Genomic DNA, 17,508 nt, shown 5'->3' on the forward strand with positions numbered 1-17,508 from the left:
ATCAACCAACAACAACAATACTCAACATAACATCAACCAACAACAACAATAATCAACACAACATCAACCAACAACACCAATAATCAACATAACATCAACCAACAACAACAATAATCAACACAACATCAACCAACAACACCAATAATCAACACAACACCAACCAACAACAACAATACTCAACATAACATCAACCAACAACAACAATACTCAACATAACATCAACAATAACATTATATCAACAACAGCAACAATAATCACCAACAATAATCAACATAACATCATTATCATTTCATCAATCAACAACACAACATCAGTCAACATATAACATCAATCGACATAACACCAACAACATAACATTTATCAACAACATCAATCAACAACATTACATAAGTCATGCAGTGAACAACTTCATTCAAGAATTGCAACATCAATAAACTTCCTTACGTATATTTATTGATAATGAATGTTACATTATGTATTGCAGTGCAATGAATAATTCTATCGCATGTTTGAATGCTAAATGTCCTGGAGACAAAATGGTAGAAGGTTTGGGGATGGGATACAACGAGTTCTGCAGAGACTCCAGTATCAAGACAGGTTCGTTCTACGGTATTTCTACCGTCACAATAAATGTAGTCATATCCATACCTCAGTATTTCTACCTTCACAATCAATGTAGTCATATCCATACCTCAGTATTTCAACTGTCACAATCAATGTAGTCATATCCATACCTCAGTATTTCTACTGTCACAATCAATGTAGTCATATCCATACCTCAGTATTTCTACTGTCACAATCAATGTAGTCATATCCATATCTCAGTATTTCTACTGTCACAATCAATGTAGTCATATCCATACTTCAGTATTTCTACTGTCACAATCAATGTAGTCATATCCATACCTCAGTATTTCTACTGTCACAATGTAGTCATATCCATACTTCAGTATTTCTACTGTCACAATCAATGTAGTCATATCCATACCTCAGTATTTCTACTGTCACAATCAATGTAGTCATATCCATACCTCAGTATTTCTACTGTCACAATCAATGTAGTCATATCCATACCTCAGTATTTCTACTGTCACAATCAATGTAGTCATATCCATACCTCAGTATTTCTACTGTCACAATCAATGTAGTCATATCCATACCTCAGTATTTCTACTGTCACAATCAATGTAGTCATATCCATACCTCAGTATTTCTACTGTCACAATCAATGTAGTCATATCCCCATACCTCAGTATTTCTACTGTCAGAATCAATGTAGTCATGTCCATACCTCAGTATTTCTACTGTCACAATCAATGTAGTCATATCCATACCTCAGTATTTCTACTGTCACAATCAATGTAGTCATATCCATACCTCAGTATTTCTACTGTCAAAGTCAATATAGACAGGTCCATACCTCAGTATTTCTACTGTCAAAGTCAATATAGACAGGTTCATACCTCAATATTTCTACTGTCAAAATCAATATAGACAGGTCCATACCTCAGTATTTCTACTGTCAAAGTCAATATACACAGGTTCATACCTCAGTATTTCTACTGTCAAAGTCAATATAGACAGGTTCATACCTCAGTATTTCTACCGTCAAAATCAATATAGACAGGTTCATACCTCAGTATTTCTACTGTCAAAGTCAATATAGACAGGTTCATACCTCAGTATTTCTACTGTCAAAGTCAATATAGACAGGTTCATACCTCAGTATTTCTACTGTCAAAGTCAATATAGTCATGTCCATACCTTAGTATTTCTACTGTCAAAGTCAATATAATCATGTCCATACCTTAGTATTTCTACTGCCAAAGTCAATATAGTCATGTCCATACCTCAATATTTCTACTGTCAAAGTCAATATAGACAAATTCTATTCAATTTTTTGAAATTGATAATACAGGTAATGAATTAGAGGTATAAGAATCAAACATTCTTTTTCAAGAATTTATCGATGTGTAAAATCTGAACATTTTACACACAAACTTAACATAAAAGTGTTTCGCACTTTTATTCAGTTTGTGAGTAAATTGTCCAGAGTTTACACATCGATAAATTCTTCAAAAAGAATGTTTAATCCTATAGTATTTCTACTGTCAAAGTCACCATAGTAGAGACTTGTAATATATAGCAGCACTGTATTGCTGAGTCTTTGTTTTCGACACGTTTAGGACTCGCTACCTACAAAGAGTGTCTTTCTAACGCATCTGTTAATCAGGACTGTCAGAAGTACTTATCACCAGACATGCAAGGTGGGGAGGAGGAAAATGAAGAGGAGGAATGTCGGTGAGTGCTTAATTCAGATGTACAGTGAAACATGTCTAATCCCACATGCACTCGGAGTTTCTGTCGGAATACACAGTGTGTCGGAATAATCAGTGTAAAAAAAAAAAAAAATATGAAATTGACAACAAAAATATGAGTCGGAGTGCCCAGTAAAACGGATTGTACAGGTGTCCGATTAGTTTTTACTGTACCTGTGTTTTATATTTTCATTCAATGTGTTCATTCAAAAACATTTATTGAGGTAAACCGTAGCATATATTCTTTTAGATTACATTCATCAGGTTTGATTCTCTAGCGATATCTAATCGATTATTAGTTTCAGCATTTTCTATGTGTAGAAAATTCAATATTATTTCCAAAGTGTTTTTAAGCAATCGACTAATATCAAATTACATAATATTAGGTAATGGATCCTGGATATCTGTCATATATTGCCTTCTTCTTTCTATTTCTTTTTCTCTTTCACTCTATCTTGTCATGAATTTATGCAATTTTTCCTACAATACTACATGAAAGTTGACCTAATGAAAGTTGACCTAATTTTAGCACAGCTTTTTGGAAATCATTTAAGGAATGAAGCTAATTTTGACGTGTGATACACAATACAATCTCACTTTGTGCAATTTACGTTTATAATTCGCGAAGGTTGTGAAAGGGGTGTGTTCCCATACAAGGTTTCTTTATACACTATTATTTATATGCTTTCTTGGTGTTCAGTCAATCAAATTACATGTTACAAGAAAAATTAAATGACACAGACGATCAATATCTATATTTTCTTTTACTTACAGGAGAATATCAATGTATTCCACGTGTGCGAAGAAGGCCGTGTCTAAATGTGGCAGTGAAGAGGCCGCGTCGTTTGCATCTGAAACTGCCAGAAAAGTTATCACTCTGAAATCAAAACGTGAGGGCGGAATCATGTGTTCAACTAGTAAGTTGAAAATAACAAGATTTTTCAGCCAGTTACACAGAATCCATTATGATTCTAAAGTATAATCACACAATATGAATCATCCAAAAATGCATGTAAAACTCTCAACTTCCTCTTTCCACCCTATCCACCAGTTACCACATCGTCATCAACTTCCTCTTCCCTCCCTATCCACCAGTTACCACATCGTCATCAACTTCCTCTTCCCACCCTATCTACCAGTTACCACATCTTCATCAACTTCCTCTTCCCACCCTATCCACCAGTTACCACATCTTCATCAACTTCCTCTTCCCTCCCTATTTACCAGTTACCACATCTTCATCAACTTCCTCTTCCCTTCCTATTTACCAGTTACCACATATTCATCAACTTCCTCTTCCCACCCTATCCACCAGTTACCACATCTTCATCAACTTCCTCTTCCCACCCTATCCACCAGTTACCACATCGTCATCAACTTCCTCTTCCCTCCCTATTTACCAGTTACCACATCTTTATCAACTTCCTCTTCCCTCCCTATTTACCAGTTACCACATATTCATCAACTTCCTCTTCCCACCCTATCCACAGGTTACCACATCGTCACCTCTGTCAGGAAGGAAAATTCACATAATGTATTTGAATATAAAAATAATATCTAACCGATCGATTGACCATTGTAATAGACATAATTATACATTGTTAAAGCAATACTAGATGTCATTTTGGTGTCGAAATGACTGAAAAAATTAGGTATATAAACTTCTATTATTGATGTTTGTGTTAAGAAATCTATCTAGAGACTCTGAATGAAGCAAAATTACATTATTGTCTTCCCGTACAATACATTATTTCAATACGATACTATATACATGTATTCAATAGAACCGAAATCTTTATTCTAGTAAAATATTTTAATCTAGTTTTAATTTTATCAATGATTATGGTTAAAGCTACATACAAAACTATCAAAATAGCACATTTTCACAACAAAATAAATTTTTCAGATTTAGAGCTATTCCGAAATATTTTTAAACAGCATAGAGTCGTACGCAGACACATAGCATCGTTTTCCAAAGTGAGAAAATGGCCGGATGAAAACTGTCTCCTACGACTGTTGACAAACAGAAAAGGAGTCTGAAATTTTTCTGTTGCCCAAACCTCATATTCCTGAATAGGAGGGGGTGGGGTATCATTCATACATCTTTTCATTCAAGCTTACATTTTTACCATTCATTACTACATGAACATGTACCACTAAAACAAGTGGGGTGGAGGTCACTCCGCCAATATATCTTACTTTGTATGTGCAAATAACTTACTTTGCATGTAAAAATAACGGACAATCAGCGTTCTCAAAAAAAATGAAAAGGGGGGTGGGTGGGATACGTCCCTGTTACAAATTTATATAGGTATCGTTAGCACACATAATATTCTCTCGTGTGTCTATCTATCTGTTGACTCTTGATATCATGAACATTCGTATAATTATGTAAATAGATAGCAAGTTCGACAAACAGCAATGCTGTTAATTTTTGGAGAAGGAGTTACGGAATTTGCACTCCCTATCATTTTGGAAAAAGAGAAAGACAGAGAGAAAAGCGAGATAAGTAACGCGGCTGTCTGATAAATTAGGTGGCGGCCGCCAGAGAAAATAAATGGCGACCACCAATTAATTTACATATATAATAAGTGGTGACCAACAGTTAAATTAATATCACCTATATACCCTGGCACATCTCGGCTTTCGTACAAAACAGTATAGTTTGTGATTTAGTGCAACACATTTTGGCCATCTCAAAATGAGAATCGACTTTAACATTTGACATATTCCAAGTTCACAGGAACGCCACAAAGTCAAAAATAATAATTAAATAAATTTTTCTCAGTTTTGGTCAATAATTGACAAATCTGAAACATTTGTTACTTCAGAAAATCTAGAGCTCACGCTTGTCCACCTCAAACTTTTGTGTGTTATATACACCAGTATGAACTGTAACTTTGACAGAAAAATGGCATATAAGCAACCTTTTACTCGTGTTTTCCGAAGCAAAATCTAAAATGAATTAAGAAGAGTTTCTTTTCTTTTCTTGATACCTTAAATTTGTCAAACTCTGTGACGATCCTGTGATTTTAGTCACATACATTTATGGTTGTGTATTTTCTATCAAGGTATCATCATGAAACACGCGTTTAGTGGGATTCATGGTTTTAAGGAAATTATGGGTCACATGGTACATTTACCCTACTGTTCTCTGTCCTTTCACCTTGGTTATAATTCTAATTTGACGTCACATTTGATATCTTAGGAGGAATGCATGTATTACAGTTCCAGCTGACAAAGCTCGTAACAACCTGGTCTTTGTAAGGCTCATTATTACAACAATTATTGCAACTGTATTTTAAACGAACTTGGCATTAATTCCACGTTTGGTAATCGTACTTATACTCCAACTGCCCTTTCAAAAGACGAAATTCTTAAAAACCATGCTTCAGTTTTAGACACATTTGATATCCCAGTCAGTAGGTCGTATGAATATGAGTTACCGTACCTATACTGGATTCCTAAACTTCATAACCCTTACAAAGATACATTATTTGATCCAGTAAGTGCTCTACCAAGCCCCTATCTTTGCTCCTCACGAAAATATTAACAGCTGTGAAGGAGACACTTCAAACGTATTGTGCGGCTACATATGCCAGATGTGGTGTAAATCAAATGTGAATTCTAAAATATTCTGAAATTCTTTACTAAATTTGAAATCGCAAAACTTTCTCAGATCAACAAAATCGAAACGTATGACTTTTCAACACTTTACACGACCATTCCTCACAATAAATTAAATACTAGAATTTTTGACATCATATCTGGTGCATCAAAATTGGTACCGTAAAAGTTTTACATCATAGACAGCTGTTTCTTCAACAAAAATCGAAAACGCAAATATTCCTATCTAGTGACCAGTCATCCAAAAAAATGCTTTGTCGAACGCCACTCTGATTCCAGACACAAGTATTCTGAAGTTGACATAAAAATATGCTGGAGTTCCTCATTGACAATATCTTCGTGGTCTTTGGTGATCAGGTCTTCCAACAGTCTATTGGAATCCCCATGGGCACGAATTGTGCTCATTTCTTAGCTGACCTGTTTTTATATTCCTATGATGCAGAATTTATTCCAAAACTTCTACATGAGAAGAATAAACATCTTGCTGTGGCCTTCAATTCGACATTTAGATATATCGACCACGTATTATCTATTAGCAATAATAATTTTCATTCATATGTAGGTACGATATATTCCAGTGAATTCGAAATACGTGTAAAAGACCCCACGGAGTCGTCCACATCTGCTTCATACTTAGATATTTTTATTGAAAGTAGATATTAACGGCAAACTGACAACTCAACTTTTTGACAAACGTGATGATTTTACTTCTCCATCTTCAACTTCCCATATTTATGTTGCAATATTCCATTATCACCTGCATATGCTGTTTGTATCTCTCGACGTATTCGATACGCAATGGCTTGTTCTGCTTATGGTCAGTTTTTAAATCGAAGCAGGCTACTGGCAAACAAGTTGATGGTGCAGGGGTTTGAATAGTCTCGTTTTGAGTCAGCATTTAGCAAATTTCTATGGTTGTTATAACGTTCTAGTTTGCCAATACAACATATCATTGGGTCAAATGCTGTCTGACGTGTTTCATACCGATTGTTAGGCCGTTCTTGGCACACTCATTTTGAATACGGATAACTCCGTTTACCTGATCAAGATATAGGGCTCACGGGGGGGTGGGGGGTGGGGGTGACCGGTCGACAGGGAATGATTGCTCCTCCTAAGCACCTGATCCCAGGTCTGGTATATCCAGGGGTCCATGTTTGCCCAACTCTTTATTTTGTATTGATTATAGGAGTTATGAGATTGATCACTGTTCGTTATCTTCACCTTTTATTGACGCATGAAAGGAACGTTTATTTAAAAGCTTTTCATCGCAGTATTTAAATAAACTTGTATTTATATATTTAGAGTAAAACTAGAAACATTGTTTTCTAGGTGGCGCTTCTTCAGCAATGCCGGCTCCGAGGACTCTGCTGTCTGCTGCTCTGGTCACTTTAGCCGCCATTTTATAAACCAACATACCTCTTATACTGTGGATGAATACAGAACATTCCAATGACGTGTAAATCAGTCGGTGTTGACCGCATTACCACTAGCAAAACTATCCCCGTCTCTACACAGGAATTTTTTGTTATTTGGTTGAGAAAGACTGTTTATAACATTGGAGAAACAGACTGCGACATGAGGCACATGTTTTCGTATTTAACAATGAGTAGTAAAAATATTTCTGATTTAACAGATTGGTTGATGGTATTTCACGCTCGCCTCGACCAGAACTTTTTATATCTCTAATATCAAGAGTTTACATAAAATTGGTAGTCGAGGTTGATTCTTTAGAACACGCAGAGGGAATTTTAAAACATCATCTACATTTTACTAGTGATTGATTTCTATGCTAAGTCTAGTGTATTTGTATGTGTGTGTACAGATTGGTGTGTAATCTTTGTAAGTGCTTTTGTAAGTATGGTGTGTTTTGTCATGAATGGATTTTCGAATGTTTTGAGGTTTGTATATATATAAATTGAAATTTTTATAATACACATGCTTGCATATTATCTTTTATAGTTTTAAGAATAGTATGATTGTGATTAGGGTTTGTGTTAATATTTTTCACAAGTCCTTTGTAATAATTATTTATTTGGTGCAAAAATTTTGTTTTTCTAGTTAAAGGTACTCTTACCAAGTAATAAATAATGTTATATGTACGGATTGAATCATTGCACTAGGTCACATAGGATATTGTTCTTCATCTCAAGGTCATCTTAAAGCGACAACCTCTCCACTCCTACAAAACAGATCATCTTTCTAAATGAAAACAACCTTTTAGCATTGTGGATAATCTTATAGTGCGACGAAGACGGATCGTTTTAATAGTATGGGAATACAAGCTTTTATTGGTCGATTGATTTTTTATTGTTTAACGTCCCTCTCGAGAATATTTCACTCATGTGGAGATGTCACCATTGCTGGTGAAGGGCTGCAAAATTTAGGCCTATGCTCGGCGCTTACGGCCTTTGAGCAGGGATATATCTTTATCGTGCCACACCTGCTGTGAGACAGGGCCTCGGTTTTGTGGTCTCATACGAAGGACCGCCCCATTTAGTTGCCTCTTATGACAAGGAAGGGGTACTGAGGACCTATTATAACCCGGATCCCCACGCCGGGACGAAGCTTTTATTGTTATTCAGTATTGGGGGGGTTTTTTGGGTTTTTTTTTTTATAATTCTTTATTTTCTTCTATTCTGTAATATCAACACAAGTGGCATATATGCATCAATCTTCAAGTTACAGAAAAAAAATTATGAGAGAGAGAGAGAGAGAATAAATATATCAAGAGGCTGTTTCAATTGAATAAAAGGTTCCATCCATTCCAGGTTGTGTCAAATTTTGTTTTTTCACCATTTTTATAGAGGATGATGTATTTCAAGGTCTCATAGTTCTTTTTCAATTGAGATATCGCTACTATTATACTTAATGTCTTTTCTGTACACCTCATTGTATATATGTAGTACTTTAACCACAGAAAAAGTGTGTTTTGAATATATTTGTTTGAATCAAGAAAACCCAGCAAAAAGTTTCTTTTTGTAATAGATAACTGTAGATTTGTATTTTCTTCAACATATGTTTCCAAAGTATCTAAAAAGATTGAACATTTACACATTCCCAGAAGAGGTGTTCCAATGTTTCTTCTTCCAATTTACAAAATGTACAGCTTTTTGTATCCTTCCTCTTAATTTTATGCAGGAAAGTGTTTGTAGCCAAAATTATATTAATAAGTCTATATTGGAACCATTGAAATTTTGAATTTTTTGTTAACTTAAATGGTAACTTATAAATTGTTCTCCATTCACTTTCTTCAAGTCCAAATAGAGTGTTCCATTTTGTTTTACAGATTGGTTCAGTATCGTTATAGTTCAATATATCATAAATATGTTTTGATTTCTTACAACATGCCAATTTATAGATATTGGGTAAAATCAAGGAATTTTGTACCTTAAATATAGCCCCTTCATTATTTTTTGTTTTCATCCATGCTTTTACTGCTTGTACTATACCCATAAATTCTAAAATAAAAAAAATAATTAATATATACACAAGGATAAATGGATGAAATTTTTTCATATGTATAAAAAGTACCATCTTCATGTATGATATCATTTACATATTGTATGTTATACTCAAACAGATTTTTATTGAAATAAGTTTTTTTACCTATGATAATGTTTAGATTAAAAAAAAGTGGTACATCACCTTTTGCCTTTTCTATAAGAAGGCTGTCTTTCTGAACTAAGTCTATCCAAGCATTAAAGACATCTATCCAAAAGACATTTTTGAGTGTATTTTTAATCTCATGTATATAATCTATTCCACATGTGGTTAATTTTGTCAAATCAAGCTTGGGAATGAAGAGTTCAAAGCCTTTATCTGTAAAGATTAATTGTCTCATCCAAAAAAAATTTAAAGATGCAATAAAGGCTTTTATATTAATCATTCGTAAACCACCATTTTCATATGTTTTTGTAATGATATCTTTCTTAATGCGGTGGCTAGGACCATTCCATACAAAGGAGTAAAAGAGTTTTTCTAATTCTTTACAAAAAACATCAGACGGATTAGGAATAGACATCAGAATATGATTTAAAGGAGGTAACACCAAAGTTTTAAGTACAGTTATCCTTCCTATTGGTGTTAGATATCTTTTACTCCACTTGCTGATAATTGCCTTCATCTTTATCAGCTTTGGTTCATAATTCATTTTGGAAATATTTTGCAAGTCTACATCAAAGTGAATACCGAGTAAAGTAAATCTACTATTACCCCAAGAAAAATTTAGAGTTGAATATATTATTTCTTGACTAAATCTCTTAGTACCTATCCAGACTGCATGAGTTTTGGAGCAGTTAATACATAAACCTGATAGTTCAGAAAACATGTTCAGTGTCCTTACAGTTTCTAGGAGAGATTCTCTACTACCGTCAAGTATAATTGATGTATCATCTGCCAACTGAGATATATTTTTTTTTCAGTATTTCTAACAGTGATTCCTTTAATATTACTGTTTTTTCTTATCATAATTGCTAAAATTTCAGCACAAAATAGAAAACTATATGGTGACAAAGGATCGCCTTGTCTACAACCACGTTGTATATTGAAAGATTCAGAGACATGACCTCCTTGTATAACTGCGGATGTAATATTGTGATAAAATATTCTAATCCATTCTTTAATGGAAGACCCAAAATTAAAATAGTGTAAAGTACTTTAAATAAAATCCCATGATATCGTGTCAAAAGCTTTCTCAAAATCTAGAAGTAATAAAAGCCCAGGAATTTCTTCTTCTTCAGTAAACTGCATACTGTCATATATCAACCGTGTATTTTCACCAATATATCTATTGCTAATGAAACCAGTTTGGTCTATATTTATAAGTTTACTAATATGTGTTTTTAATCTATTGGCAATAGAACCTGAAGCTATTTTATATATTGTGTTTAACAATGTTATTGGACGCCAATTTTTAAGGTACTGTTTTATTCAGTATTGTTGGAAATACAGTGATGGTCTTGCAGTGATGTTCCATTGGCAATGGAATGGATATTTTACTTCCTTGGCGGCAATGGAATGGATATTTTACTTCCTTGGCGTGGTAGCTATAAGTTACAGAGCGTTCGCTTCGTAAACGTAAAATCATGAGTTCAAGCCCTGCTCGTGCCATGGCCGTGTCAAACCTAAGACCTAAATATATATATTGATTGCGTCTTCGCCAGATGTTTGGCATTTAGAAGGGTTTTAAAAGGAGGTCCGTGTCGCTACAGGCGTAGGCATAATAAAGAATCATCACTGCTAGGGTCCTGAACACAATGCATAGGTTTGTGGTACATGTACCTAACTTACAGCTGGTGACGTCTCAATATGAGTGAAAAATTCTCGATCGAACGTAAAACAAACTCCAACCAACCTAGATGTGAAGCTCTCCTTAAAAGCACAGTTTTGCTAAAAACAAAAAAGGTAGCACGTAAAGTGAACGTTAACGGAAACGTCTGTTAATTCAACGCTTTTAGGGGGTGACACCCGTTAAGGTATTCTGCCGTTTGTAAAAATAAGAAAAATCTAATTTTGTAAACAAACAAAAAATATTTATGTGTGGTAAGTGATTTATTTTATTTCATATTTTCAGAAAGAGAAAGTGTATGTAACTTTCTACCAAGAAATTTGTATGAAAATATAATTTCTTTTCAAAATATTTTATCAAGACATGCTCTTCCTATATACTTTAATGTTATGAATTCTATGTAAAATAAATCAAGCAGTAAACAAAATTTTGAAAATTCCTATGGTGGATTATTTTTCTTTGATGAACCCTTCAAAACGATATCATGATTATGTAAGGAAGAAAAAGAAAGTTATTATCGCGAGTAGGATTTGAACCGGGTGTGGGTGATGTGCTTGATGGGCGACGATCTTATCCATTATGTCATGAGTACTTGCTATTGAGAAGAGCATTTCAGAATATTCTGTGTGTATGGTTCATAATTATAAGATATTGATATTATATTTAAAGTGAATTAAAAAAGTGCTATATCATTAGTTATTATGTATATATTTTGGTAAAACATTCTTTGTGCGATAAGATAATATCTTGTAATGTTTTTCACACTTGTGAAGATGGTCAGCGATTGATCATTTGTCTGTAACAATAGAACCTGTTATTTCGGCGGTGTTTTTGCACGAGACACAGTATGGTGGAGACCTGTTTGATGTTGTGTAAGTTTTGGTGATATTTTTGTCATTTACATATACACAATAATTTGCCAGTGAATATTTTGAAAGTATTACATGTATATGTTCACTATCATGTGTTTAAGGTATTACATGTACAGGGGATTCTTTGCTAAATAGAAATAACGTTTTTCTTAGACATTTACATAGAATTCATAAGTGATACATGTAGCTAATACCGAGCGGAGCTCGGACGGGCTTAATGCCCGTCCGCGAAGCAAGGCTCTGAATGTAACAGGTATGTAAAAGAAAAAATGAGAAAATCAGCAAAGGAATATATATCATCTTTACTTACGTTCACTGAAAATTTTGTGATTCATATGGGCACGGCCATATTGTTGTCTTCGTTAGTTGCTTCTATGGTTATTCGTGTTTTAATTTGGAATGCTAAAATTACAAGACTGACGTGCAATTTGTGATTCAAACACTTAGTTTGTTAAAAATGAATGGGATAATTATTACTGTTACAGTTTTTAGCGAATCATCCAATAGGAAAAGAGTAATACGACTAAATAGATGAACGAGTTCATGAGTTTCTTTGAATAAAAATATACGATATTATTTACGCTTACGCTTTTAACCCTTTGAATTTGTTGGTTAGTTTTGTTCAGTCTTTTAAATTGCAAATGGGATGTACTGATGTTTATAATTGTTTGATGAGAGAGAGAGAGAGAGAGAGAGAGAGAGAGAGAGAGAGAGAGAGAGAGAGAGGCCGAGCCTAACTGTGACGTCACAATGCACGCTTTACTTCGCCTGATTGTATATTTCCCGCATTAAATGAATAGTAGGATCCTTTATTTATTCTCATATATCCCTTTTTCATATTTAGATGTTACTGGGCGTTTAGCGCAAGGGGAATCTCATAAATAAAACATACATATTAGTGTCTACTATTTGATTTGCATAATATATGTGTGTTTCATTTAACCTACAGTGTTCATTTTATCAATAGGTCTATAAACATTGAGCATTACATTATTTCAGCATTGGCCTTGGCATGTCATGGTGGTCATTAACAGGGCCGGATAGTACGTGCCTTGCTTAGGTTTGTGAACATTACGTATTCGCAATTTATTTTTCCATTTTGTAATTGACAACTTCATGTATTGTATACTGCATATGAATTCTTATATAGGATATATGTTTGTATATTAATAGTTCAGTTCAAGAAATTATTGTGCATCTGTGATAAAGTGGAGTATATCGAGATGTTTTATGACATGTGTAATTGCATATTTTTCGCGGTCACAAAACTAATGTATGTAAAACTTATACGGTACCAATTTTGATGCACCAGATGCGCATTTCGACAAATAATGTCTCTTCAGTGATGCTCAACCGAAATGTTTGAAATCCGAAATAACTATGAAGTTTTAGAGCTAAATATAGCCAAAAGTAGCGTGCCAAAAAAGTGGAGCCAAATTCGTCCAAGGATAAGAGCTATGCATGAGGGAGATAATCCTTAATTTTGAAATGAATTTCTAAATTTTACAACAGCAATTAAATATACATCCGTATTTTCAAGCTAGTAACGAAGTACTTAGCTACTGGGCTGTATCTATTTATTTGCAGGAACATTTGTCATTACTTTACGATATATGCCTGCAGAATAAACTGTGAAAATAACTTGTGTGTTACATATACAAAAAACCCCACCATCTCTTTCTTTGGTATGAAACCCAGGGGCAAAGCCCGTTTTGGGCCCGAACTCTGTGATACCATGAAATATAGAAAGGGGTCTAACTCTGACCCAGATAAAAAACTAACCACTCGCTTCAAATGCCTAAAAAAAATCTTAAACTAGGTACCTATGCGTAATTTGTCGTTTATCTTGCATAGATTAATGTTTTAACTACTCGCATGCCAAATTTCAAGCCACAGATTCTTAAAATAACAACAATATACGTCATCGTTCTCTCGATTTCACTCGTTTTATTTTTTACTAGGACATTTACCGGTCCAGGTCACGGAGTCGTTTCTCGCCTATGACATTGACAGCAGCGAAATTCAGACTAGTGTGGAAGATTTCGGATCTGTCAATTAAAATTTCACATCAATTATACGCTACTTAGGGCCTAAATGTTGCAGCCCTTCACCGGCAATGGTAACGTCCCCACACAATGAACCAACCAACTTATTGTGTCATTGTCACTTTTATTCGTTGCAGGTTTGTAATGGCTACTGCTTTTGCAACACACTTTACCACTTTGTGTTTTTTCCTTGTTCTTGATTACAGAACAGACATTTATGGGTGTGGAAAAATGCCGATAATGAACACAGGTTGAGTGAACGTCTCTTACAGTTAACTTGATTTAGTGCAACATACTTCTAGTAACTAATATGTGTAAATTATAACACCAGCGATAGAAGCCATGTAATGCACCATTTAAAGCTTCTAGCTAGTCTTTATCATTATTGGGACTCTGTCATCTAATGTTTTGAATGAGTTCATATCATTATCCTCTACATTCTATCCATAATACAGGATACATCTTTAATCTTGATGTTCATAGGAGCTTGAAACTGATTAACTTTCCAGCTTTCCAGGCATAAGACTTAAAGGTGATTTTTTTTTCTATGAGACATCTTTCAACGTTATCTGAAAATTGAAAGTTGTTAAATTCTATATGTACATATGGCAATATATTTATCTATTTTACAATTGTAGAATATAATTCATTAAACTGAGCAATTCATAAATTAGTTCGACGATTCTCAATAGTCGAACCATTATTATCAGGGTTCCCCCATTTTCGCATGTATACTTATAATTAACCCAAGCGTTTTATTTTTATTGATTGTATATTAATGGGCTTCCATACATTAAATTATATCGTGAGAAGGCATGGGAATATGGACAGTGATTTTTATGTTGAAAGTTATATTTACTAACTCAAGGTTGTGTATATCATATGAAGATACATCGTCAGAAACCCACGGTCGGTCGCTCTAAGTTTACTTTCCGTGGGACACAACGCCGATATTTTCGCATAACTCATTCAAATGCGTGACCTTACGTGACCTATCGAGGACCAATGGAAATCGTCATAAGTATTCCCGGTACTCAAAGTGTTAGCTGTAATGGCGGCGCCCATGAAAGTGTGTGTGTTTTGTTGTGCCGCTATCAAAGATATATAGATGAAAACTCCAGATTTGGCACCCAAAATGGCTGATTATTTTAACTAATACTTCACTTTCAAATGTGCCCCCTCCCCCTTTTTTTTCGGAAATCCTGGATCTGTCTCTGGTATGTTTATTACCATCATTGCTTCATGGCACGTGAATAAAATCAGTCATGCATGATACAATTTAAAAAAAAAATAGATGTAAATTTTAATTAAGATATGGTCTTACAACCCCGTTCTTGTGTCATTTTGTAATTAGCGTAGGTGAGGCATCAATTGTTTTTTATACGAGGGAGGTATGTAAAGATCGAAGGTCACAATTACTGACCCAAATTGTACCGACAACATAACTGGAACAAATTACGGCAGTATTTAATACGCAAGTAAGTTTAACATACCTATATAAACAGATGAAATATCATGTTTGTTAAAAAACATATTGCTCCCGTATGATGGAACTACGAGTGCTGAACATGTAGACCTGTACATAGAATCGTACGCAGTACGATAGTAAATGCTTGGTAACACAAGCTTTTTCCTCCCCTGTCTTTATAGACACAAATACACCCTCCGCTTCAATTGTGAAGATAAAGCATCTAGCTGAAAGTTTTTTAACTTGTCTAACTTAAACGTAGTCTAAAGCATAATTTCTATGTTTTCGAGGACTGGAAATAAAGGGCTTTTTCATTGGTTGCATTTCGCAATAAGGAATGGTAAAGCAACCAATCGCATATAGAAACCGAGACACACCTTCCAGCGACAATGCTGGCGTTGTGTCCCACGATAGGTAAACGTAGAACGACCGACTGTGGGTTTCCGACGATGATGAAGATAGGACCTATGATTATAGTATCTAGAAATTAACCGTTTTTCATGATGTTTATCTAGTACTGAACATGCTGATAGGTACATGTTGTTTTGGGAATACATGTGGTATGATTTCGTAAGACATGATTGAAATGTATCCATGAACATTGTAGTTTGTAGACATTTAGAATTAAGTACCAATTTCCATGTTAAACTGTTTTCTATACTGTATACGTATTTTTTTTTTTTTATTTTTTTTTTTTTACAAATATCCTCTCTGGCCGGGAAGCCCTTAGCTCGTTGTTTGTATTTACATGGTGTCGGCGTTAATGTGGTATGGAATACGATAACGGCCATGTTAAATTTGCGATTACATTTTATATATCTTGAAATCGTCCCAGCATAATTTTGTCAACAACCGTCATTTACCTTTATTTTATACACATTTTCAAACAATCATAGTCTAGAAAAATCTCTGAGGGATGGGGTAATCTGCTACTGGTCCATGGTCTATTGTTCGCTAATCTACAAAGCCTGATCAATGTCAAACGTCAAGGCCCAAACGAAAGTTAACCGGAATCCTCATTTGTTCAAATGATTGATTAATTGTTACTCATTTAAAAAATAGATGTCGAGTCTCCCCAGTGTCTTTCTCTTTGCTGATGACGTCAGTTTCATCCAAGTTTACTTAAACTAGTCAAACTTCTGTCATAACAATCGCAATAAAATGGCGCGGTGTTCCACCTGTGAGTTTTTAAAATGTAAGGACATATTCTTCTATATACCATTTTCCAAGGAATCCTAAATTTCGATGAATATGGATACAGAATCTTCGACGAAATCTTTTTATGCGTTTCTGTTGTGTTCAAAACATTTCACAGGCAATGGATTCATGATCAATCACAGGATCACCGAATAAATGGATACAAGACGTTTGATTGAACGTCTGACGTCATTTGCACCGTATTTGACTATACCTCGGGATCCTACATGTATATGTAGTTTGGGAAAACTGCGGAGGGCGATTGTCGTTTTCTATGTGGCATATTTCTACCTCCTATTTGCAAGTTATCTTTCTATAGATTATGTCGACATGCAAGGTAATTATGTCAACATGCAACATAAATATGTCAACATGCAAGAAAAATATAAATCAGATGAGAGTTTGTAAAATATTCCAAAATTATCAAATATCGCCCACATGTGACATCCAACTTGCTGAATGCAACTCATCTGTTGACATGCAACTTATCTATGTCGACATGCGAGAAAAATATTTCGGCATGCATCTTATTTATGTCGACATGCGAGATAAATATGTCGATATGCATATTCATCTCGCATGTTGCATGTCAACAGAAATAAGTTGCATGTTGACATAAATAAATTGCATATTAACATAAATAAGCTATATACTGACATAAATAAGTTGCATGTCTGCATAATTACCTCGCATG

General features: G+C 34.5%; 1 protein-coding gene across 4 annotated transcripts in view; it reads left to right on the forward strand.

The window, feature by feature from the left end:
- Window positions 1-9,663, forward strand: part of LOC125674199 (neuroglian-like) — a 68,265-nt gene extending 58,602 nt beyond the window's left edge. For all 4 annotated transcript variants that reach the window (XM_056158577.1, XM_056158578.1, XM_056158579.1 and 1 more), the window contains 4 exons: window positions 485-597; window positions 2,187-2,301; window positions 3,093-3,235; window positions 7,275-9,663. In XM_056158577.1, the coding sequence (XP_056014552.1) occupies window positions 485-597; window positions 2,187-2,301; window positions 3,093-3,235; window positions 7,275-7,351 (448 nt within the window). In that variant the 3' untranslated portion in view covers window positions 7,352-9,663. The remainder of the gene's footprint in view (window positions 1-484; window positions 598-2,186; window positions 2,302-3,092; window positions 3,236-7,274) is intronic.
- Window positions 9,664-17,508: the final 7,845 nt, after the last annotated feature.

The sequence above is a fragment of the Ostrea edulis genome, chromosome 3, assembly GCF_947568905.1.
Source record: "Ostrea edulis chromosome 3, xbOstEdul1.1, whole genome shotgun sequence".
In the NCBI taxonomy this organism is placed as follows: domain Eukaryota; kingdom Metazoa; phylum Mollusca; class Bivalvia; order Ostreida; family Ostreidae; genus Ostrea; species Ostrea edulis.